The sequence below is a fragment of the Labeo rohita genome, chromosome 6 (assembly GCF_022985175.1).
Source record: "Labeo rohita strain BAU-BD-2019 chromosome 6, IGBB_LRoh.1.0, whole genome shotgun sequence".
NCBI lineage: Eukaryota > Metazoa > Chordata > Actinopteri > Cypriniformes > Cyprinidae > Labeo > Labeo rohita.
Window position 1 is genome coordinate 453,720 of NC_066874.1, and position 26,481 is coordinate 480,200.

General features: G+C 36.7%; 2 protein-coding genes across 2 annotated transcripts; one reads left to right on the plus strand and one right to left on the minus strand.

Moving 5' to 3' along the window:
• The first annotated feature begins 6,499 nt into the window (after nt 1-6,499).
• On the plus strand, nt 6,500-15,909 carry cyth4b (cytohesin 4b). Its single transcript, XM_051113319.1, has 13 exons — nt 6,500-6,654; nt 7,508-7,581; nt 8,247-8,311; nt 9,581-9,647; nt 10,837-10,955; nt 11,024-11,104; nt 11,184-11,296; nt 12,265-12,413; nt 13,444-13,555; nt 13,808-13,884; nt 13,970-14,041; nt 14,816-14,973; nt 15,051-15,909. Exons 1-13 carry the CDS (start codon nt 6,633-6,635, stop codon nt 15,130-15,132), a joined length of 1,191 nt encoding a protein of 396 aa, XP_050969276.1. The 5' UTR covers nt 6,500-6,632; the 3' UTR covers nt 15,133-15,909.
• Nucleotides 15,910-19,980: 4,071 nt separating this feature from the next.
• On the minus strand, nt 19,981-26,084 carry fam83fb (family with sequence similarity 83 member Fb). The gene is made up of 4 exons (XM_051111452.1): nt 25,189-26,084; nt 22,145-22,309; nt 21,696-21,817; nt 19,981-21,614 (listed from the first exon to the last, which is right to left on the minus strand). The coding sequence occupies exons 1-4, from the start codon at nt 25,651-25,653 to the stop codon at nt 20,975-20,977; spliced, it is 1,392 nt and encodes a 463-aa protein (XP_050967409.1). The 5' UTR covers nt 25,654-26,084; the 3' UTR covers nt 19,981-20,974.
• Nucleotides 26,085-26,481: the final 397 nt, after the last annotated feature.

The following is a 26,481-nucleotide window of genomic DNA, read 5'->3' on the forward strand; positions in this document are numbered from 1 at the left end:
AAGGAATTAAGTGGATCTACTGTATAATGGAGAATAATCTGATTCTACATTCACATGCAGATATGTTTGCCTAATTTTTCACATTTAAACAGGAAATCTCCAAGTTTAACACAATCTGTGACATGCTGTCGATTAACACATAAAATCAAAAACATACACAATTCTGTTCACAATCATTCATTTACAGTGACAGTGAACCTTCAAACACACATCTTAATGACAGCAGCATTATTTTAAGTCAACATTAGACAAGTGTCATAAAATCACGCACTAACTTCATCTGCAGCTCCTGACATTACTAACATTACATTACAAACCTGGCAAATTTTGTAACTCGAATCAGAAGTAAATGTGGTTCAACTATTTAAAGCTCACATTTGTGCGCACAGGAATGAATCTAAGTGAATGAATAGAACACAAACATTATATTTCTGCATTTACATCCTCTGGAATGAGTTTCATTATACATCTGACCCTATAATAAACGTAACTTTAAATTGTTCCACAAATTGAGGGTTGAGATAAATCACTGAAACCAGAACGTTCGTATAAATCACAACACTCTTCAGTGCTCATGTAAGCGGTTCTGTGTGAGCTCAGGACAGACAGAAGCTGTCTGTCAGAAGTTCACTGATGTCGCGTGTTGAGTGACACGTGCAACATCGAACAACAGCATCTCTCAATCTCTCACACGAGATCATACATAGTTACAAAATTAGTTTAGTTGGTTTCAAATTCCTCCAATTAACAATTTCAGATTACAGTACAATTTTAAAGTAACACAGAAACTCACCGTTCAGAAACTTCACGGGTGTCCACCTGCACGAGCGACTCTGAGGAAATGCTGCCGCCGCAGCATCAGCAGCACGAGGAAACACAGCATCCCGTATCCAGGCAACCACAGCAATGATGCACTGAGAGAGAGAGAGAGAGAGAAAGAGAGACATTAGTGAAGACGCTCCTCTGAGATTTGCTCATGGAGTATATTCCTCTCATAAATGTGGGCGCATGTCAGGTCAGATGAACCTGAACTGAAATGGTTTGACTCTTGTGTGTGTCATTAAAAATGCAAGTAAAACTTTGATGGTAGCAAATGAGAATTTGTCTTTTTCAGGTGCCAAATCTACAGAAAAACAGTCAGAAATATCAACACAACACATGAATTATAAGAGAAATCATATTGAAGCCTGTTTTAGAAGCATGTAAACTGTAAATGCAATCGCTGTAATGTCATTAGGGATCAGTGTTTTCTTCATAACACTGACTCCAGAAGTGAATTTATTCATTTGGATGACAGAATAACACCATTTATAAAGTGACATAAATGAATGAACGGCAAAAAGAAACAATATTACTGATCAGGGTCTTGTCCAGGTCTTGTCAAACAGATGATGCTTAACCTAAATGAACTGAGAATGAATGATAAGTGTCTGATTTTAAATTCCGTTTAGATTGAGTTGCGTTGTTACTGTTAATTGAAACTAAAATTGTTCCTTGTTAATTGAAATAAAGCTGAAATAAAGTAAAATCAAATGATTAGATATAAAATGTACATAAAAAACTGTTAAATGCTACAACATTAGAAAAAACATTACCTTGGCAACTGACTGAAAAAAAAATGTTTTAATAAAGAAGTACTAAAATGAAAATTATTGACATTTTTAATCTAATAAAAATTAAATAAATTAAAACTAAAATAAAAACTTAATAAAAACAGGAATATTAAAAATGAGCCATTGCCTTTTTTATGATAATTTAGATTTTCTCTTTTTTCACCAGTTCTTTATCAAAACTATCGACCAGCAACTGCTCAATATAGATGTACCACAATTTGTCACATCAATAAAGCCCACTGAGACAGACAGAGAAACACAGACAGAGCTGCAGTGTTCCGCTGGTTCAGCTTCCTCAGTCACTGTAAGGCAAGAAAACAATGTTCACAATGCCCCAAGAACCTACTCAAGATGTCCTCAACATACTCTTACTGTAGAGTCTCTTCCACTCGTTTTACAGTCCAAATGAAGCTCCTGAATGATTTCAAACAGCCCTGCAGTGCAATAATTCAACAGCTCATTGAAGTTAAAGTGTCAGTCTGCTGCTCGTATGAAAAGATTCTGATTAGTTTTTAACACAGATTGGTTCTGCTGTCAGCTGGAGGCCTCGATCGGCTCGTCTCGATCTCACCCGCTGCGAATCTAGAATGCTGAATTTCTCAAAATAGTCACGAGAATCGTGCCAGGGATTGGTTATAACAGTACTCTGGTTTAGTTACTCTGTATCTCAGCAGGAGGCGCTCAAAAATGGGCTTCATCCAAGTTTGTAACATTGTCTTTGTTTATATTAAATCGATATCTGTCCATAAGTGCAAGATGAGCATACAGACTCCTGAGTGACGAGAATAAATAAATAAATAATCAGACTTTATAAATAAACAGCCTTTGGCACTGATCCTGTTTTGTGGCAGTAAGCGGATCAGTCTTGGCAGCTTCTGCAGTTATTAAACGCTCCCAGAGAGAAAAAACAGACATGTACAGGTTAATGGGGTTAATGCTGGTACTTGCTCAGGATGACCTACCAGCAGTTAAAACTAACCCACACAACCCTCCTCTAACTAATGAGAGGTGGCTCATATTTTTAGGACACCTATGGCACTTCGATATCATGCCACTGAATAATTTCCTTATTTATGTAGCATGGCATTGACTCCAAAAACTCATTACATTTAGTGTTCTTGTAAACGGTTGTTTTGATTCTCTTCCCGTCATGGAAAATGTCTTTACCTGAATTGAGTCGTTCACAACTTACCTTCATCACTGATGAGGTTTTTGTCAGTCTGTTTCAGATGAATGTATGTAATTATTTCTTCATCCTGTGCTTCTTTTGTTCTCTGTGTTCTTTAATTACCGCCAGGGTTGCCAGGTTTTGCAACAAAACCCGCCCAATTGCTACTCAGAACTAGCCCGTTCGCGTTTCGAGGGGGGTCCTCCAGAAAGAAAATCACATTCCAGGGGGTAAAATACACATTTTTTGGAGGGGTTCCCCTGGCACAGTTCACACTCAGGGGCTAAATATAACGGTATTGGGTCGCTTCAACCCACAGACATGAAAAACAGCCCATGGCAACACTGTTAAAGTAACCCAATTCTGTGGAAAAAACACAGACTTGGAAATACTGGTTACTGCTTTCTGTTTTACAGAAACTGCGGCTACTCAAAACTAGCCCAAAACTAGCCCAATCACGTTTAAAGGGGGGTCCCCTGTTAAAAATCGCATTACACAGGGTAAAATTCACATTTTTTGGCGGGGTACCCCTGGCAAAGTTCACGTTCCAGTGGATAAAAATCATATTTTTTGAGTAACCTTAACCCGCAGACATGAAAAACAACCTGCGGCAACAGTGTTGAAGTAGCCCAATTCCGCGGGAAAAAAACAGACTTGCCAACTGTTTCTTGAAGTAATATAAAAACAAAAAGCAACTGTGCCAGTTTAGAACCCACCCCAATAATAACAATAGATAAATAAATCAAAATAAAATGATTTTTTTTTACAATGATTTTGATGACACACCATTAAAAGCAGAATAAATCACTCATTTCTCAAGTGACTGTCTTAACATTGGACAAAGTTTCAGAGCAAAGTTTCTTTTTCCTTCCTTGCTTGCGTTCAGGCCATAAATCACATAAGAGGAGGCGGTGCCTCCATTGTGCTGTGATTGGCTGATCATGATGTCATTAATGTTTCTATAACCACTATTGGTCCAAAAATCTCAATAATCAAGAATATATGAGCGTTGAGCATCTGAAATGAGGAAATATACACACTGTTAAGTTATATTGTAATATAAATCTATTAAAATATGATGGTATAGAGCTTGTTGACCATCTCTGACCAAAAGTAAGACAAACCGTATGTTTATATGTTTCAGTCCAGAAATTAAAATGAAACATGAATTGACCTGATTTGAGAAGACAGCTACTGATGCGTCTCACTAGGGTTTGGATTAAAAGAAGTAGCGTAGAACACAAATACTTCTGATTGACAGGATATTGGCCGTACATGCGCTTTGAGAAGCGAAGGCATTGACTCACTGACTGCAGCACACTTGTGCCGAGAGAAACACAAGCGCTCTTTTATCTTCACTTTCAACTCGAAATAGATCTTCTAATGAATCTGAAGACGCTGTTTGTTATTTACTATTTTAATCGGAACACATTTGCATGTATGAGCCGTTGCCATGGCGACGCCGTGAGGAGAAGAAGAGCTCTCAAGACTTGTGTTTGTTTGGGCTGGTTAGTGTCACGGCACTTAATAAACTACTCAAGCTGACACAGAGCGCTCGTCTTTCTCGTGTGTCACATCACTGTGTGAGACCTGCTGCAGGGCTCTTCAGCGATCGTTCTGTCATCGTTTACTCATCCTCGTGTTTCTGCAAACCTGTATGACAAAAGAAGTTAATTTGAAGAATGTTGATAAGCAAACAGTTGACGGTAGCCATTGACTTCCATAGTACGCGAAAAGAAATGGCTACCGTCAGCTGTCATACAGGTTTGGAATGACATGAAGGAGAGTAAATGATGACAGGATGATCATTTTCAGGAGCCGCCATGATCAGCAGTGAATTCTTCACCATCTGGTGTTTTTAAAGTATTTTGTGCATTTCACAGAAACTGTTTGCTTTGAGATATTGAAGTATTGATGTTTGTACTAGAAAGAGCATACATTATGAACATACATTCACTCTGCGGGCGGTCTGATGTTTCAATCTTTAGTCCAACAATAAACACACATAAAGATGTGCTTACACATTCAAGTGAGGTGCAGAAGCAATTTTCGCTCAGAAAATGTTAGTAAATGCATTTATTTACAATTGCACAAAGAAACAGCCAGTAAAATAACTTAAACATGAGCTGGTTCTTTGTAGATTGAGAAGGTCTGGATATTTATTTTAAGTTCTTCAGATCAGTGTTGTTTAACATCTCTGTACTTTACAGCGATACGGAACGATCGTTCCTGTAGTTTGCTGGATTTTATGTCCCTGTGAAACAATACTGCATACTGTAATATTGTTAATCAAACTTAACAACGGAAATTTCATTTTGAAAAGCATAATTGTTAGCACCTAAGAATCACAGTAATTAAAAATAAATAAATTAATTAAACGGTAACACTTTACAATACGGGTACACTTATATGCATTAACTTAACTATGCTTAACTATTTCAAGTTAATGTATAACTCATGAAAAACTAAACCATTTATTAATGACTACTTCATCAGCAACTAATGAACATTCTATATGATTCATACATTAAGTAATCAATAAATTGTTATTAGTCAAATGTGTCATAATGTAATAATTCTCTAATTAATATTATATTAACTAATGAGTAAATTCATATGTTAATTACCACAGTGGTCAAAGCTATGTATTACATCTTCCAGTGTTACTTGTTGGAGCTATTAACTAATTGTTAAGTAATGTGTAATTGTGGTTATGGAATTTTAATAAGTCTGTAATGAGTATGGAAGACCGTTTCCGCCACTGAATTAAAAAAAACTAACAAAAAAAAAAAAGGTTATTTTGACTTGTTATCTCACAATTATTTTTTTCTCAGAATTGCGAGATATAAACATGCAGTTCTGAGAAATAAAGTTGCAACTGCATGATATAAACTCGCAGTTGTGAGTTATAAAGTCAGAATTCCAAGATATAAAGACACAATTCTGAGAAATGAAGTCAGAATTGTGTGATATAAACTGTCAATTCTCTAAACATATTGGTCTTTTTCTTTCTCCTCATAACTGGACTTTATAACAATTGCGTGTTTGTATCTCACAATTCTGAGAAAAAAAGTTGATATCTTGCAATTCTGACTTTATAAGAAAAAAGTCAGAATTGTGAGATAAAAAGTTGCAATTACCTTTTTTATTTAATTCAGTGGTGGACACAGGCTTCCACAAGTTGAAAAAACTTTTTGAAGCACTTGACAAATTGTTTTCTCAACTGCAGTTTGAAATATAGGTCAGTATTTATTTCTAAATGTTGAGTATTAGTTTGTACATTTACTTACTCTCTTCGTGACGCACATTGTTAACGTGTAAAACCATCATATGGGTTTTTGTTGAAGTTACATCGATGCTTCTTGTCTTGAGCCGTAAATCAAGAGGGAAAGTGAATCCAAGAACAAATGAAGTATTAGTCATAAACTTTACTTTCTTTTCCTCATATTTATAAGTCTTAACTATTAGTGTAAAACTAAACTGGTTGAGTCCGTTTATAATGGAAATGAAAATGAAAAAAAAAGTTCTTCCTATATTTTTTGTTAGCCAGTGGAGGGCTTCAATAAATGTCCTCCTATTCATCAGTCATTCATGTGTTTTACAGTGTGTCCATCACCAGCAGATGGCATCATTAGATTAGCCGAAGTCCTCTGATCATCTGTGTGTGTCTGTGTGTTTGTGAGGTCCTGCCCTGCTCCTCCTGCGGAAACGCTTTACTTCTGGTGTGAAACGGGTGTTTGCAGGGCAGGGCAGCAGCTGATAGAGGAACTCACACCATCTCCAACAAACATGAAGAACATCTGAGTTCAAACACACAGCAGATCAGCATTATACATATTTATAAAGTCACCATGACTGAGAGCTATAACACAGGTAAGACAGAGTTTAACTTTAACTCAACTAAAACAGACAGCTAATTCACATTCCACTGCAGGTTGTTCTTGCAGATGATTTATTGATTTGCTCTTTATATCATATTACAGTATCCAGAAAGAGAGATTTAATGCAGGTTATAGATGATGAACTACGGGTTATTCTTTATTATAACTGCAAAGTACTAAAACTACATCTTGCCTCTGTTGAGTTTTTTTTAAATTAATTTATATTATTATTTTTTTTTTTAAATAATGATGTTAGTGTCTTTTTGAGTTCTACTGAAGTGAAGTTTGATGTCTGTTTGGGTTTTATTTAGTCTGGATATGTAAATCTGTAGCCCAGGATCACTTCCACTCCCGTAACACGGCTGAAATATTATCTGACATACGGTCAAATACTGACCGCCAGCTTCTTTATTTCATATCTGCTGCTCTGGCTTTTTATAGATCAGCTCTTGTTTCTGTCCTCTGTTCTCTGTGGTGTGTTTGAATGCTCATATCTGAAGTGAAAACACACACACACACACACACAGAGACACATGCGTGTGTTCAGAGGCCCCTCACGCAGGAGCCATCGGCCCCCATGACAACAGATTTCCTGTTTCATAAAGCAGAACACGGCTCAGTGCTCGTGAAGTGCGAAGCTTATTGTTCCAGTCTCCACCTTTACTGGAGAATTCAGGAGTGTGATTCAGACGACTCTGATCTGTTTTCATGTGTATTTTGCTGTTGTCATGTTGAATAGAAACTCGCTGCTGAATCAACTCATGTTTATATAAAGCTGGATGTGAATCTGCAGAGCCGCACTGGTGTTTGTTCAAACATTCACTCGGGTGATTGTGTCTCATTAGATTTGACGGCGGAGGAGCAGATGGAGATCGAGCGGCTGAAGATGCACAAGCAGATCCTGCTGGAGGACATTGAGGTACAGGAACATCAGCTGCGTCTCTCACACACACACACACACAGAGACACATCACATCTGAGGAGAAGATTCATCCTTTCATTGTGATATGTCATAAGATATGAATCAACCCCCCAAAAAACTAAACAAAATAACCAAAAAGACTCATATTAGACTCTCCCAGCCAACAGGGAACATTTTTACAACTTTCACTGGTGTTTATTATTAGTTACATAAATATTAGCCTGAAATATTCTTATAGTAATTTGTATGGAATGTTTGTATAACTTTATTATTTGATATGTATTCTCATAACATTGAGGGAAAGTGATTTTAAGACAACAAAATGTCCTATTGATATTTGTACTTGATGAACATTTTAAGACACGTTTCTGTAACCTTTAAATAACGTTATAATCATGACAAGAAAACTGGACAATTTCGAAGTATTTAGAAACAATGTTTTTATAAGCTGAATTAGCAGGGCGTGAACGTGTTCGTATGTTCATCTGAGTTTGATCTTTTGTGTGATTGTTAGTAGTCACATGTATAACAGACACTCATGATGAACTAAATGTGTGTATTTATCATCTGTGAGACATGAAATGAACGTGAATAGTGTTGTTTTCACACGATGATGTTTGAGCTGATCATCATTCTGAATTTTTAAAACGCTTTTCTTACAGAAACTGAAGAACCAGATTGAAAATGTCATGGCAGATATTCAGGATTTCAAATCAGCAGAAGACAAGTGAGTGAACGGATGAACGTTTGTCTCATTATCAGAGAAAACATGCTTTATGACAAATGATGCTTTATTCTGGAGAGAAACACTGTCAGAATCATTCACTAACTAACAATACTAACACATCAGTTTTATTAATATTGAAATTTTTATATATTAAATATTATATATATATATAATATATATATTATATACTATAAATTATATATTATATATTATATATTAAATATTATATATAAATTTTTATATATATATTAAATTTTTACATAATTACATAATTAGTCATTTTGTTATGTACTTTAATTATTTTTTATTTAAAATGACAAAATATTATTATTATTATTATTATTTTACTGTAAATGTTGTTTTTTTGTGTTATTTTACTTTTTTTTTTTTTTTTAACATTACATTGTAAGAAATGACCATACATTTAACAGTGAAAAATGGTAAAAATGCTACCATAAAAACCGGTTAAATAGTTAACGGTAAAAGACTGTAAAATTTACAGTGAAATTACTGTAAATTCACATTCCCAGAATTCCCTATGTTACTTTTTTTTTTTTTTTGTTAGAATAACTCTTTGTTCTTAGTTTTTTCTTATCAGTTTTGTACATTAGGGTTGTATGTTACATCTAATGTTGTTAAATTAATTTTTTTTTTTATTATTATTTCAGTTTGATGTGTGTTACCATGATGGTGTTTAGTGTTTGTGTGAATGACACTGTGCACCTTCTATATATGTTAGTATTTAAAAGCCGCTTGTGATGAAGATTTAGTTCATCACAAGCGGCCTTTCTCACCACCACCTGCTTTTGTTGGTTATCAGTGAATTACAAAGGTACAAAACAGATTTCAGTACTTCAATAGGTTGGTACTTTACCATTATATCAGTTAATGAAATTACGGTATTTATCTGTAAATGCAAGTGAAAACCATAAAACACAAAACATTGCTACCGTATTTTTTACAGTAAAATTCCAGCATCCACAGCTGCCGTTTTTTTACCGTAAATTTTACGGAATTCTTTTTTACAGTGTACTATTATGGTAATTTTAGTTTCGTTTTTATTTATGTCCATTTAGTATTTTTTCTTTATTTCAGTTAACTGTTAAGGAAACATTTTAAATTTACGTTTCGTTTTCATCTAATATGTATATTTTACTTCAACTATTTTACTTTTAACCGAAATGTTTCTAATAGTTTTAGTAAATCCATTGGTTGAAGCCTCAGTCTGTCAGATGTTCTGGTTGTAAGTTTTTTTTGTTTTTTTTGCAGTAAGATGCTGGAGAGGGAGAAACGCTTCTGTAGTGGCAAGAAGAAATTCAACATGGATCCTAAAAAGGTGAGATCTGGAGGAGGAGGATGATGATGATGATGATGATTCCAGTGTGAGCTGATGAGTGGAACCTCCACAGACACTCTCACCACCTCCACACTTTAGTCTTATTGTAGAAGAGACTGAATTCTTTTTTTACCGTAAACCTTAGATTTATGTCAGAGTGACATTCAACTTTACACTGCGTGAGTGTTGTTCGGGGTTGTGTGTGTGTGTCTGATGGTGACAGACGGAGTGACGTGGAGGATCTGAACGCCCTCAGGTCAGCACCTGAAATACTTTTGGTTTTTCTCGCTCTGAGTCGTTGTGGTTTTGCTGCTGCACATTAAACAGCGAGACCACCATGAGCTGCTGCAGACCTGATGAGCTGAGGAGAGACAACACACACAACAGTGTTTGATGTTTGATCTCTGTCAGGTTAAGAAACAGCAGAGTTACCACCACAAACACACTAAACAAATCTAACTAAACTATAGACAACACACACACACACACACACACACACTAGTGTTCAAATGTTTGGTGTTGATAAGTCCCTTGCGCTTGCTAAATTGTAAAATATTATTACAATGTAAAACAGCTGTTTTCTATGTGAATATCTGTTCAAATGTAATTTATTTCTGTTATCAAATCTGAATTTTCAGCATCATTACTCCAGTCTTCAGTGTCACATGATCCTTCAGAAATCATTCTAATATGCTGATTTGCTGCTCAACAAACATTTCTGATTATTAGCAATGTTGAAAACAGTTGTGCTGCCTAATTTTTGTGGAAACTGTCACACATTTTACTTTTTAGGATTCATAGATTTATGGAAAGTTCAAAAGAACAGCATTTATTTGTACTGAAAAATACTAAATCTTTGTACTGTTTCACTGACACTTTTAATCAATTTATTGCATCCTTAATAAACAAAAGTATTAATTTCTTTGTAGGTAACCAAAGCTGAACCTGGGTAATAGTTGATCTGATTTTGTGTTGAGGGTTTTAGTTTTTCTTTAGTCATTCTACTGAAAAGGGAAGTGTCGGTTTGAAGGAAAATCTCTAAAAACAGATGCTGAACTGTAGAGGAACTGGTGTGGACAGACATGATAAACTCACACCAGCTGCGGGTCAAAGAACACGAGCGTCTCTTCAGCGTTTTATCTCGTCTGTGTGACAGTCACTGAACGGATCAAACGGCTCTGTGTTTCAGGGAATCAAGTATCTGGTCGATAATGAGCTTCTGGATTGGAAACCAGAACGCGTGGCCGAGTTCCTGTATAAAGAGGAAGGACTGAATAAGACCGCCATCGGAGACTTCCTGGGAGAGAGGTGACATATGATCTATTAAACATAAGACCCGTGTGTGAGAATTTGGATCTGATCACGTGCTGTTTCAGGGAGGACATGCACCTGAAGATTCTCAAAGCGTTCGTGGAGCTGCACGAGTTTTCAGATCTTAACCTGGTCCAGGCGTTACGGTGAGAACACGAGCTCTTCTTCATCCACAGACGAGCAGCTGAACTGGTCTTATTTCTGTTTGTCTCGTTTCTTCCGCAGGCAGTTCTTGTGGAGTTTCCGTCTGCCGGGTGAAGCTCAGAAGATCGACCGCATGATGGAGGCCTTCGCCACACGCTACTGTAACTGCAACGCCAACGTCTTCCAGTCCACAGGTTAAACTCACTCACATGCATGTGGAGTTAATATCTGACGACTGATATAATGCTGATAAACAGTTAGTACACTTTAGGCCCAAATGCAATATTTAGGTATTTGAATTGCATACAAAAACAGCAAATATAGCAAGAAAAAAAGTTTCAAATATATTTTAAATATACAAAAATATACAAAAAATGGCCAAAAATATATTTGCTGAAATATGCTTCAAAATATATATTTTCTACCAATATAATATTTTTTGCACTTTATATTTCATTACCAGAAAATACATTCGCATTTGTAACATATATACATATAACACAATACTTTACAGTGTTATATATATATATATAAAATAAGCATTATTAAATCATTAATTTTGTCATTTATCTTTTAGCTATTCCATCCACATTTGCATTTAGCTTAAATGTAGATATATTTTCTTGCCCCTGAAGTAGATTTTAAAATATATTTTGGTATATGGGGGTTGAAACTAAATATATTTTCTATTTCAAAAACATATTTCATCGAGCTTCACTGTTTACAACATATATTTGGCATACATTTCAATTAGATTTTGGTCTTTTTTTGTCATATGGGTTGTGCTGCATCTAAGCTATTTGACTAAATGCACTGAAAATACAATTATGTAAATAAAATCAAATGAACGCAAGTATTTAATAAAATGACAAATACATTATGCGTGACATTAAGTTGATTAGTTTATGTTAATACTGTGTAATCCAAATGGACATTTTATATGCAGTTCGAATACATAAATATTTTCCGAGTGAATAACAAATGATTTGTCATTAAATTAACTCATAATTAAAAAGAAAGACTGTTTATTTTGTATTGACAAATCTATGAATCAATCAGACATATAGTGATGATCTCATAATGGCCAAATATCATTGAGTTTGGTGATCGGTCTGAGTTGTAGATGTTGAAAGTGGTTGTGTTGTGTGTTTGTGATCGTCAGACACGTGTTACATCCTGTCGTTTGCCATCATCATGTTGAACACGAGTCTGCACAATCCCAACGTGAAGGACAAGACCTCGCTCGAGAGATTCATCAGCATGAACCGCGGCATTAACAACGGACAAGATCTACCCAACGACCTTCTGACGGTGAGCAGCCAATCACAATCAGCCCTTGCTGGTCACATGATGCTGCTGGGGTGGCCGTCCATTCGGTTTTAGTTCAGACAGTCCAGTTCTGAAATACCAGCACAAGCTTGAGCTGGACTCACATTTGTCCTTCTTTTACAGTCACAATTTTATACTTTATACAATGGTATATAATCAATAAATAACTGCTACTGTTATGGACAAGTGAGATCCGTTTTAGACACGATATTGTGAGTATGGACTGCTTTGCTTTATTTCATCAACCACTGCATTCAACACAATCGACACAGTGGTTTTTAGTTCCTAAATGATTCAGCATTTTTGAACAAATGAAGTAAGTCAAAGATTCACAAACCCATTTGTAAACACAGCTGCAAATTTCAAAACTGCATTCCAGTATACTACTTTTGCTATTTTTAGCATATCTTTCTATGGCATAAATAGTAAGAGTATTACTTGTATGTGGTTCCAAAAAATCGGCAAGTCACTCCATTGCTGAATGAATCAGTTGAATGAGTGAATCAATGACTGAATGATTTATCTCCACCTTAAGCTGATCCTGGTTTCATATTTAAGGTATCATTTCAGAGTTCTATTTTAAGTTTTTTTTTTTTTTAATATATTTAACACATTAATTTTCTAACATTGAATATGCAGTGTAAATACATTCATTGCATTAAACAGTCTATGTAAATACAACACGATTTTATTTGTTTGGTATCAACCCTATAGTGGCTTACTCTATTCAGACTGCGTTTATTGAATAAATATATGAATTTGCATGAAAGAAGATGCATACATTTAATGACGTTCGAAAACTTGCTATTATAAAAGTTAAAAACAAAAAGTGCTGCACTGAAGCTGTGTGTGGAGATGACGCCTTGGAAGAATGTAGTAACTAAGCACAAATAACTCACTGGTATTAATAGTTCGTCAGCGGTGGCATATATTTACATAAATAGCAGCACTAACAGGAAGGCTGTGGTTTTGATGTTTTTTGGTAAAAATGTGTGTTTTTTTGCATCAACAGAATCTCTACAACAGCATACGCAATGAACCCTTCAAAATCCCAGAGGATGATGGGAACGATCTGACGCACACCTTCTTCAACCCGGACCGAGAGGGCTGGCTGCTCAAACTGGGTAAAACCAAGATCAGATGAGACCTCGCTAAATGAGATATTACAGAATTCACTTCAGACTGCATTAAACAAACTGATTTTGCCATTATTGTCTTCACTGCTGATCACATGAAGAGCCAAATCTATAAAATCAAGAATTTATTAGTAGTATCTGCAGAAGTTTAATACAGTCACACTAACTGACTAATGATCACTGTCTTTGTGTCAAATAGACTACAGTCATCTGACAGTGTTATTTATTATTTGTCTGCAGGCGGTCGTGTAAAGACGTGGAAGAGACGCTGGTTCATCCTGACCGATAACTGCCTGTATTATTTTGAATATACCACGGTAAGAACAGCAGCCTTTTCTGAATGCGTGAACCTTTGAATGCGTTTGACGTGTGGATCGGGAGTGACCGTGTGTTTGTGTTCAGGACAAAGAGCCGCGCGGCATCATTCCTCTGGAGAATCTGTGCGTGAGGGAAGTCATGTTTCAACGCAAACCGGTGAGACTGTGTTACTAACCTAAACCTAGTCAATGACAATGAGAAAGATGTTTTAAACAGTGAAGACATTACATTGCAGTTTGGTCAAATACTAAAGTAGAAGGATAATCACAGAACGAATATATTCAATAAAGCAAGAGAAGAAATATTAGGAACACGTTCCCATTAGTTAATATAAGTTGATGCATTAATTAACAGTGATATACATTGTTGACATTGCATTTACAGTATTTATTCATCTTTGTTAACCTTAGTTAACAGAATTACCACCAGCTTCATTATTTAATAATAAAAGACACAACTTCTGTTGAGATTCTTATTAGATTATGAGGAACCGTTGATTAAGTGTTTGCATGATTAGCAAATGGAAAAGTAATGGTAAAGTGTTGTCAGAGTATTGATTCTAAATATAATATAGTCAGAATAGAGTAATTTAACATACTAATGTATTATTTAATGTATTAAATATGGAAAAACTATGAAATGAAAAAATATGAATTTAAATGAAATAAAATAAAGAAATATACGATGTTGCAATAAATAAGCCTCGTGAAAAGTGAACACAAATAAATGAACTGGGTGTGAAAAAATAATATATTTATGTAGCATGAGCCAAAATACAAAATGATATACACCTAGAAATGAAAAACAAAATGAAATATGTCTTGAAATGAAAACATGCTCATGACGGTTTGAACAGAGCCTGTGTGTTTCTTTAGTCAGTGAGTGGTTTTGTTAGTGATGGTTAACCCGTGACCTTTGACCTGTGTGTAGTACTGTTTGGAGCTGTATAACCCCAACACAAGCCGGGGTCAGAAGATCAAGGCGTGTAAGACGGAGACGGACGGACGCGTGGTGGAAGGGAACCATCAGTCGTACACCATCTGTGCCGCTTCAGCCGAGGAGCGAGACGACTGGATCGAATCCATCAGGTAGGAACACACACGTCTCACCGGTGCCATCTGAACACGCGTGACTCGTCTGACACACCTGTGTCGTGTCTTCACAGGGCCAGCATCACTAAAGACCCCTTCTACGATCTAGTGTCCATCCGCAAGAAGAAAGTCATCAACAAAGAGCCAGAGAAATGAGGAAACGACTGAACTACGAACAGACAAACGGACAGAACTATAGGAGTGCACTGCTTATTTATTAAAACTCACTTAAAGCTCAGGAGATCAGCTCAGGAGATCAGCTCTGTCTCAGACGTTTCTCTTGAAATTGCTTAGACATTCAAATGTGTCAATAGTGAGTAAACCATATGAAACGAAATGTTGAGAAGCTCCGATCATCCATACTGAGATCATTTGATCATCCTTTCTGAAAGAATCTTTTCACTGCAGTTATTTTAATGTCATTTCTCAGAGGTTTCTCTCTCATAGCTTAGGAAATGTAAGGATTATCAACTCTGTCTCAGACGTTTCTGCTGAAATTCCTCCGAAAAAAGTAAAAATAGGGCCAAATGGTTCTCATCCAGTAAGAGTAGAAAGCAATAAAATGAATGTGGAGCAGGGATCATGACTGGGATCTGAAATGCTAGAGAGACACACACACACACACACACATATTACCGATGTCTTTTTTGGCAATGAATGTCCATTTGACCTCGTGAGACACTGAGGTTGTCTTGTCGTGTTTAATCTGCGACTGAATCCATTGTGGAGAGCGGCAGTGACGTCTGATGATGCTCCAGTGCAGCCGACGGATCGATTCCCCTTCAAACACACATTCGGGACAAAAACATGGACTTTGATTCCTTTGTTTTTCATGTAAAATATTTCTGTAAATATTATAGATCATACAGTGTGAAAGATTGTAGGTGATGAATTGTACAATAGATTATTTAATTAAAGTTATTTGTGACTACATCTCGTGAGATGATTGTTATTAACAAACAGTCTCTGTGTAGTTTGAGCGGAAAAACACATTAGTGCCGTCAGGGCTGGTTACAAAACGTGACTGATGTTGGTTTTTTTAAAAGAAGAAGCTCGGTGTCATTCTCACCTTCACACACACACACAAAGGATCTGCTTCCCTTGCATATTTGCTTTCTGGAACAGGCAGAATTATAGTATTTGTTCTTGACCAATTACTGTTTGAAAGTTTATTGTCAGTTCTTGAAAGAAAATGAATTCCTTAACCCAAGGACGCATTCAGCTGATCAAAAGTGAGAGTAAAGACATTTCTAATGTTACCAAAGATTTCAAATAAATGATTTTATTTTTTACAATTTTGAATTCTTTTTTTTTACCATTTTTATTCCACAAAAATATTGTGCAGCACAACTGTTTTCAACATTGATAATAATCAGAAATGTTTGTTAAGCATATTCACATAGAAAGCAGCTGTTTTACTGTTTTTGTTGTATTTTTGATCCAATAAATGCAGCCTTGTTGAGCAGAAGAGACTTTTTTTGAAGAACATTAAAAAAATAGCACTGACCCCAAATTTTTGAACAGTATTGTGTGGGTGTGAGATCTTATTTTTAACCTTCAGAAACGTGATCTCATTGGGTTTTAGAGGAAGTTCATGTATAACATAAATCTGTGTCAGTAAAGATGACTGCAGTATCAAACGGGAATAGACTCTTGTAGCATCTGTAGGAAGGATGAAAGCTGCACTCTGGTCTTCATTCACACAACTGCAACATTTAAAAAGGGAAATGTGAAATGACCTCATCGCTTTCACTTCCTCCATCAGAACAGCAGCATGTGACATCTGCTGGTGGTTTCATGAAGGTCCAGGACAATTTAATTATTATATATTTATTAGTCATTATTTAATAATTAATTCTTCTTATTTATTTGTAGTGTTGATGATGCTGATTTAACCAGTGTCATGAAGCCTCATGAATCACTGAGAGCGAGATGTTTCTCCATTAGAAGCTCCATTTGTTCTATACTGTTTGGTTTGCACTCTCTGCCATGTGCCCTAATTTATATATTGTATAACTGTATTTATTCGTAATTAAAATTCTACCTTTTGTATTTCATAATATCTGTTATGCACCAAGGGTCTGAGAGTAGCGCAATTTCAATTCTCTGTATGTCCTGTACATGTGGCAGAACTGACAATAAAGCTGACTTTGACTTGAACATCAGCATGAGGAGTCCATGAGGAGCGTCTGAGGAAACACGTTCATCAGTGGATGGTGAACTGATGCTTTCTGATGGACAGATTTAATTTCCTGTTCATATTTTTATTGGTGAATGTAGTATGGTTGTAGAGCTCGAGACCAGTTTTTGAAGGCCTCAATCAAAAAAAAAAAAAAAAAAAAAAAAAAAAAAAAAAAAAACTCAGACTTGGGATTTTATTCAAGATGGATATGGTTTTATATTTAAGAGTAGATTTTATTTTGTCATCATATTTCTAAACTCAAAATGTTATATTTAAATCATTGATCTCATAAAATGATTCATGCCTCTGCAGTGCAAAGATGAAGTTGTTTAATTTGTCATTTTATTTGACTGGTAACAGCTCTCTATAGCGTCTGGTCTTGGTCTTAAATTTAAGTGGTCTTGACCGCAACACTGGAGTGTCGCTCATTAGTACATTCACACTGTGGTCACTTCCTGTTCAGAGCTGTTGCAGTAAATCCACGGATCCTTTTTGTGGTCAGAGCTGTTGCAGCACACACACACAGAGAAAGAGAGAGAGATCCGGTCAATGTCACACACTGAATAAAAACAGAAGTGCATTTCTGGCCGTGTCTCAAATGACACACATCGTGTGCTTTCCTATGAAGTCCATGAGGCCGTTCTCATTGCATGCTTTATGCACTCTAATCCTGGTTAAGTTGAATTTACTTAAAAAACTTAAGGAAACTGGTTGCCCTAAAAAATTTAAGTAATGTTTACTGGAAAACTTGAAGTAATCATTACTTAAATATAAGAGTCATTTTAACAACCATTTTAAGTTGAATTTACTTAATGCTTTTAATTTATCTAATTACTCCATTCCTCTAATAGCTACTCACTGACTCCCAGAGTGCATTGCGACATGAACAAATTATGCAATTGCTTTGCTTTACTGTTGTTGTTTGTATTTGCCAATTTCATTTGCTGTCTTGTGTCAGTAGTAGCACAACAAAAAACAAACAAACACAAAAAAAGCTCATAAAATCGTTATTGATACAGTTAACAAAAATAAATAAAACTGAGTTTTTACCATTGTTGTGATTCACATGCTGAATGTTGAAGTTTGTGTGTGACTCACGCCAGGCAAATATTAAAAGATTGTATCAACATAGTTACAAGCTTCTTGTAGTGTTTATAAAAAAAAAAAAAAACAGTAAAATTGTGAAAGATCATTAATCAACATGAAAAATCTGCAACCTAATGATTTAATTAGAATATAGGTCACCTTATAAAAGTAACCTATTTACGACTTTGCTTTCCTTAAAACCAAAGAACTCTGATTTCACGTTGCATTGCTGCAACGATAGTTCCAAATGCCCAACCAAAAGTGACACTATTCACTATAATGGTGAGTATTAAAAAAAAAATTGTGATGTTCTCTCAAATATTTCAGTTGTATTGAAAATTCAACATTCAAGATGACTTTGGGAAATGAGTGAATTCAAGTAGTGGAAGAAAGATGTGAGTGAAAAGTCTACTAAAAATTGCCCCATCTCAAAAACTTTTTCTTCTTCTTCTGTTGTTATGTTGCACATTAGCAACATATTAGTGCACTGCTGCCTCTCACTGGTTTATTAATGTCATTGGTTTCTTTGTGGATACTTGGATATTTTAAGTAAACATCACTCAAAGCAAGTAAGTAAATTGTTTTATTTGCCTTGAAAGTAGCTGTAACTTAATAAAACCTAGTAAGTATAGTAACTAAGTAAAGATAACTAATTGTAACTAAGTAAGGTAAACTATTGGGTTTTATAGTGTGGTGAGTCTGCTGCATCGGCTCAGTGAAGTGTGTGTTTGATGCTCAGATCCACCAGCAGAGGGCTATAAAAGACCGTCACTCATCATGACTTTCTACACCTGTCAATCATTTTGTACATTCGGCTCATCTGACTCAAACGGATTGGCTGATGTGTCTTCAGTGGGCGGGGTTTGAAGAGACTAGGGAAAATCCAAAATAAAATTCTGTTTGACATTTTAGAAGTGAGTTATATAATGCAGATCCTGTAAAACTCCTTTGATGTGCACAGCTAACAAATATATGTCCCCAGAATGTGTTTGCTAACGTTCCCATTACGTTTTGATTACATTATGAATGTTCTCCTAACGTTTTTTTTTTTTTAATATAAAAACGTTTTCTACTTGGTTATGTGAAAATTAAGGGAACATTACATTTTAAAATTTTGCAAACATTATAGGAATGTTAAATTTGAATGTTCTCTTGGGGTCATCGAGACATTACGGAACCGAATTTCCCTTGATCTTTTGACATAGAAGAGGTTTTTGCATGCTTAATGCATCCTGCAAGTTTCATGACTTAAAGTTTTCTCATCATCAGTAAAAATGCATTTATGTAATAACCCTCAGAAAATGGCTCATTTGGATTTGAGGTTCAAGGTGATGTCACCTGGGCGCAGTCGTTTTCATAAATACTGCCTCCAGAGCAGGACATCAACGAATAGTCATCATTTTACCATAGGCCCCGCCCACTGGCATTCATTCGCTTAATGGATGACACTTGATTAAACTGAATGCAAGTGTCAAGCTGCATCAAAATCCAATAGAAATCATATTTGAATCAAATTTGATGCATTTGGTAGAAACAGCTTGTTTATTTCCAAACACATATTTGTCAGAACACACAATAGCGAGGGGGCGGGGCATTGATGCTGTTTCCTATGCAATGACGTTAGCCAATCACAACAGTGGCCGATTACTGGCAAGCCTTAAAGGACAAGCCCCTTAAAACAGGTCATTTTAGACAGAGAGTCAGAAAGAGGGTTGAAAATAATCATTTTTTCCCACATATTTATTTGTTTTTTATTGTGCAAAAAACTTGAACATTATAATTAGCCCGTAAGGAGCATATTAATCTAATGACCCCTTCAATGTTAGATTAAGTTTGATGTTAGATTAACATCCAACTAAAATCTTCAGAAAAAATATTCCATAAAAAACACATACACATTCTACATTTTATACACAAGTTTGCATTCATTTTCCGCGGTTGAGTATCCTATTATATACATATACATATACGTATATATACGCACAAGTCTGAGAATTGTTGGACAATAGGACTAAATAAGAATTTAAAGTATTGAACTGATTTTCTAAAATAGGCTGCAAAGTCTAAAGTCTATAGACAGCAGAAACTACATGTAACAAATATCTTGAATTATACCCCTAAAAGGGCCACATATCCCCTGAGATAGAAACATTTACAGGCAGATCATGAAAAATCTAAAAATTGAATTCATAAAAATTTAACATAAACACAATTTAAACATAGAAGTTCCCTACAAATATTCAAAATATATGGAATGCATCAACTTTTATCTGAGGGTGAGTGTTTCAAACTACACGGTCATGATGGATTTAAACGCTGCCTGTGAACTAAACAAAGAATGCATGAGTCACCCGATCTAAACACCCTTTAAACATGAAACAAAGAAATGACACCTGCACTTTCACAGTTGCACAAATGCTAAAAAAAAAACTTTTTAACGTCTCTTTATGCACCATTTTCTCCTTTCTCAAGTTTTTTTTTTGTTTTTTTTTCTAACATTTTCCTGTAATTTAGACAATACTTGGTTTCTTTATCAAGTGTCGCACATTATCAGAAAGTCTTTTCCGCTTTTACTATCACTGTCAAACGTATGAACGATCACGTCACAAACACAGACAGGATCACATCAGGAATCAGGTGTTCTGTAAACATGACGGTACATGAGGGTTAACGGTCTACAGGAGGTAAAAACAGTGGCTCATTTAAAGCGCTATGATTAAAACAAGTCATTTAGCTTTTTTTGAAAAGGCACCAAAATCCTGTCTTCTTCTTCTTGGGGGTGTCCTGCGTCTCGTCTCTGGTGAGTGTGTTTTTAGGCGTCTCGTCTGAAGGGTTTGCAGCGTTTTCTTCAATAACCTCGTTGCTTGTCGTGTCCTTCTTCCCTTTCTTCTTCCTTTTTGTGTTAAATGTCAGTGTTTTAAGTTTCTTGGACTTTTTCTTCCCAGTTTGAGAGGAAACGGGAGTGATGTTCTCCAGCTCTTCTGTGGGATTCTCCAGGTCCTGTTGACCCGGATCGGGCGGCACCATTTTATCGAGGAAGTCCTGCAGCGGCTCCGAGGGTCCCGGGATCTGTCCGAGCGCTAACAGGTACTTCGGGTTGTGGTATTTGTGCGCCGGCACTTTCAGATCTCCACGCGACGCGTCTCCGAGATTCACCTGGAAGCGTGAAGTTGCTGCTAAGGGCCGTTTGGGCACCGCGGCTCGTGCCAGGGTTCCCGTTTGGGGCTTACTGAGGTGAAACTCCTTAAACAGGTCCAGTTTATCGGAGATGGCGTAAAGTTCTCTGAAATCATTATCGTAGAAATCCACCACCTGCCCTGACATCACCGTGATCATGTTCCTGTCCATTCGAGAAGAGCTCCACGAGAAACTGCAGGAGACACAAACGCAACAATCCACGTGAGACATGAAGAAGGTTCTGTCAGACTGTAAACAGCAAACGCTCGCTCACCTGTACGTCCCAAACATGACTTTATCTCCATCGATGAGCATGTACTTGCTGTGGACGTTTCCTGGGATTCTCCCCATGGACAGATTCAACCCGACTCCCTTTACAGTCCGAGTCCGGACATTCTGAAGGAAACACAAACCATTAAACATGAAGTGAAATTAATCCTAACATCTAAGTGGCTGGGTTTTGATTGAGTCCCCTATGGCAAAAATGTATTTTTTTTGTGGCCAAAAATATTTTTTAAAATATGCTAAATATATCTAAACAGTGATATATTTATCATTATTTTCGTTTGAGTTTTAGATGTCTAAATATAGGCCTATATGTATATTTTTTTAATTGTTATATTATTTTGTTGGTTTTTTTGTAGTTATTTTCAAGTTTTTTACAAAAAAATATTTTATTTTATTTTATTCTATTTCAAGAATTTAAATGTTTTTCTGGTGTACCTGCAAATCTTTAGCTCCGACCTGCAGTCGGTTGCACATGTCCAGAAAGTGCGGCGCTCCCTGCAGGTCCAGCACAATGTAGACGGGGACGCCGCGCTTGGATGCATCAAACAGATCTCGTAGAATCTGCAGATCGGTCAGCACGTCCATCACGATAGCCACGACCTTTACAAAACACAGACAGACAGTTCATTCATTCTCATCAGCAGCAGTTAAGCAGTAGTCGAGTTAAACCTTCTCTTTGGGTAAAATGAACCAAGAATATTGATCATCTGTCACGGACTGAATCGTGATTCATGTGATGAAACCGAAGCCTGCTGGTTGTTTTAAACGATTCAGTATTTACGGTTCTAGCTTCCTGTTTCAATTGGGAAAGTGTCCATACAGGAAAGAAAGTGTGTTTTTCAAAACATTTCAGTGCTGTTTGTGTTTCTGTACTTTGAGATCTTCTCATAAATGATTGCTGTAGATCACTGAACCTCTCAATGAACGCATGTTAATGAACAGTGACTTTGATTTGGGTCTATTCCTTACTTATTAATAATTAGTTACATATATTTCATGTCCATTCTGCAGAGCTTTTCAGAAGAGATGAGTGTTGATCAGGATTACAGGAAGACTTCAGACCAGAACTCTAAATGAAAGCAGCTGCTGATTCACACCTATAGAAATGTGTTTTGCAAAGCTTTCACTTTCTTTTTTTCACTCACTTTGTTTTCTGACCTTCAAGCTGATATCTTTGTCTAGTTTGTTTGTAAAGCCTCCATAAATCCAGCAGGAATACATAAATGCATCTATCTTCCTTTGTAAATTATTGTATTTGTAGCGTCTGATAAGATAGCAGTGTGATCTCTGTCCTTCTGCTGTTATAAAGCAGAAACTGGCTCTGGAATCTGGTGAGACCGGCCTGCTGTGCTGAGAGTAATTTTCCAATTTGATGAAAACAAGAAATAAGATTTGCATAAAGACAATGAAGTTGATTACTGAAGATATTCACACTGGTTAGCATTATTAAACAGACTTTCAGAAAACTGCAATTTCCTGCTACATGTCGAGTCTGTTCAGTGAGTCAGATACTTTACAATCATTTCTCAGTAACAACAGGCTGAAGAAACAGACCGTCTGATCAAGTCTGAACAAGATCTTGAAGCATCCAGCACTGCACGAGATGAGAAACAGAGAGACCTTTGACAAGAGGGCCTCACTAAGGTCCTGTATGGTATAGTCTATCCTCATTGGCCAGCTGAGAGAACCCACCTATACAAACACATCCCAGGACCCGCGAATGTAAGCGACGGTCCCGAATACAGTCAACAAACACATTACAGTGCTTGATGAGGCCTGAAAAACCAGTTATAGATGTACTGGGACATTTCATTTAATTTTACAGTTTCTGGAAGTGAAACTTATCATCTTATACTTTACAGGTAAAACCACTGACTTTTTTTCACTGAAATAACTTTCCTTTAAAAAAAACTTTATTATTTATTTTTATTTTTTAAGGTAAAAAAGAGTTTTAGTAAAAACTTCATGAAACATACATTTTACTGTACATTTAGGTTTAATCTGTAAAGCATAAAATGTTGCTGCCTATTTTTTATGGTAAAGTTCTGGCAACCACAACTGACAGTTTTACAGCAAATATAAGGGATTTTCCTTTTTTAATTGTACAATTATAAACCAGTTAATTTAGATGTTAACAACATGAGGCACATCTTTAAATTGCCTGACATGTAAGGAGTGGCATGATCTGACAGTCATCACTAGAGAAGAGAAAATGAAACTGACCATGACGAGGAGGAGGATGAGGAATCCCCATAAAAATATTTATCACGCTAACCATTGTAGCCTACTAGTGATTGTTAGTACACTGAAAGATGGCAACACTTCAATGTAGTCACGCCCTTGTCATCCAAGATGTTCATGTCTTTCTTTCCTCTGTTGTAAAGAAATTATGTTTTTTGAGTTAAACATTTCAGCATTTTTCTCCATATAATGGACTTGATTGGTGCCCCGATTTTGAACTTCCAAAATGCAGTTTAAATGCAGCTTCAAACGATCCCAAATGCGGTTGTAAACGATCCCAGCCGAGAAAGAAGGGTCTTATCTAGCGAAACAATCGCTAATTTTCATTAAAGAAATACAATTTAAATACTTTTTAATCTCAAACGCTCGTCTTGTCTCGCTGTCCCTGAACTCTGTGTATTCTGGCTCAAGACAGTTAGGGTACGTGAAAAACTCAGTTTTTGCAAAGAAGATCAAACACCCTTAACAAAAAAGCTAAAACAGCGATATAGGACGATTTTGAAGTTTTTGAAGAGTTTTTCGACATACCCTAACTGTCTTGAGCAAGACAAGACGAGCGTTTGAGATTAAAAAGTACATAAATTGTATTATTTTTATGAAAATAACCGATGGTTCCTCTAGATAAGACCCTTCTTCCTCGGCTGCGATCGTTTGAAGCCGCATTTAAACTGCATTTTGGAAGTTCAAAATCGGGGCACCATATCAGTCCATTATATGGAGAAAAATGCTGAAATGTTTTCCTCAAAAAACAAAATTTCTTCTCGACTGAAGAAGGAAAGACATGAACATCTTGGATGACAAGGAGGTAAGTACATTATCTGTCAGTTGTTGTTCTGGAAGTGGACTTCTCCTTTACGTAAAAAACAAAAAACATTATCACACTTTATATTACAGTTTCTTAACTAGTTGCTTATTAGCATGCATATTACTAGAATATTAGCCGTTTATTATTACTAATAAAGCACATATTAATGCCTTATTTTACATGACCTTATTTTACATCCCTAACCCTACCCATTAGCTAAACTTAACAACTACCATACTCACTAATAAGAAGCAGCAAAGTAGGAATTTATTGAGGGGAAAGTCGCAGTTAATAGTGAATAAAAACAGTACAGACTGCCACTTTTCACAGAGTAGCCTACAATAAAACCCTGGCACTTTTCTTCGTTTACTGCTAACAGTACCTAAAGTAATCTCCCTAAATATGACTGATTGAATATTTCATGAGCGCTGACCTTGCAGGACTCCTGGATGAGTTTGCGGACCACCTCCTTGATGTGCGGGCCGCTGTCTTTGGGTGGGTGGGTGTAGACTGACACTCGGGTGACCCCTTTAAAGAGCCCGGATGAGGGCCATCCGATATCCAGCGGCGGAACATCCGTGTCCGACATCTGCGGCCAGTACGTGGAGCGCATCGACCCCGAGTCCTCACGTTTGGCGTGACTCGTTGACGCCTCTCCATCGTTTTCCTCATTCGGGTATTTGACGAAGGTACTGGTGATGGCCTTGATTTCCCGCGCCGACAGGAAGTCTTGGCCGTTCTCGTCCTTCAGGAGGCTCTTGAAGGCTCCGTCTCCTTTGGTGAGCAGCCGTTCGATCGCCACCCGCTGCTGCTCGCTGTAGTAGAACTGCGGCCGGGATTCGGGCACCGCTGCGGGCATGAGCCCGTCCTCCATACACATGAGCTGCGACTCCGCCATGACGAGCCGCGACCTGCCGCTCGCCTTCACGAGCTCAAAATGCCTTACCTGCGCTCACCTGAGTTTGCCCTGTGCCCGCGGGCAGGTGTGGATATGCGGGTGGGTGGAGTTCACACGAAATGCGGTGGAAGGGGAACTTTGTTTCTGCATGAATGACTCCTCAGGAGGGTTGAACTTTATCCAAGAAACATCTATTTGGACACTGTTTGAATGCAGAACGTCTTCATATGCATATCATTTTATCTAAATATATCATATTTGTTAAGCCAGTTAAAGCTTTTAATACTCCAGCTGAACTGTGGATCAGTGTCATTCACCTCTACTGGTTGTTTCACTTTCACCTGTTTTCTTCCTGGTTCAGATCAGACCAGCAGCTTGAACTCTGATGTGGTTTTGTTCATTTATCTCCTTCTGCACTTCCTGTTGTTCAGATATCTTTTGATCATAGACAGACATCATGACCCTGACCCTAGTTGTCTATTCTGAACTGCAATTTTCTAAATTGAGCTGAAATGTACTGGCTTGATGTGATGTATTTCTAAAACAGAATATTAAAGGAATACCCAAAAAATTAAAATAAAGAAGGAAAGTCCATAATAACGCTTCAGCCCCTCAGTGAAAAGGTGGTCTGGTCTGCATCAGGAGAGAAATCTTCACGGATCAAACACGGTTTACAAGCCAAAACAGCTCTAAACAAATAATGGATTTGTTTCTTTTGTCTTCTGAACATGTTAACAGATTCTTTTCCTAAACCCTTTCCCTTTCCTTTCCTTTCCTTAAAAAGATGGACTAAAGTGGTGTGGATTACTTGGGGTGTGTAGGACAACA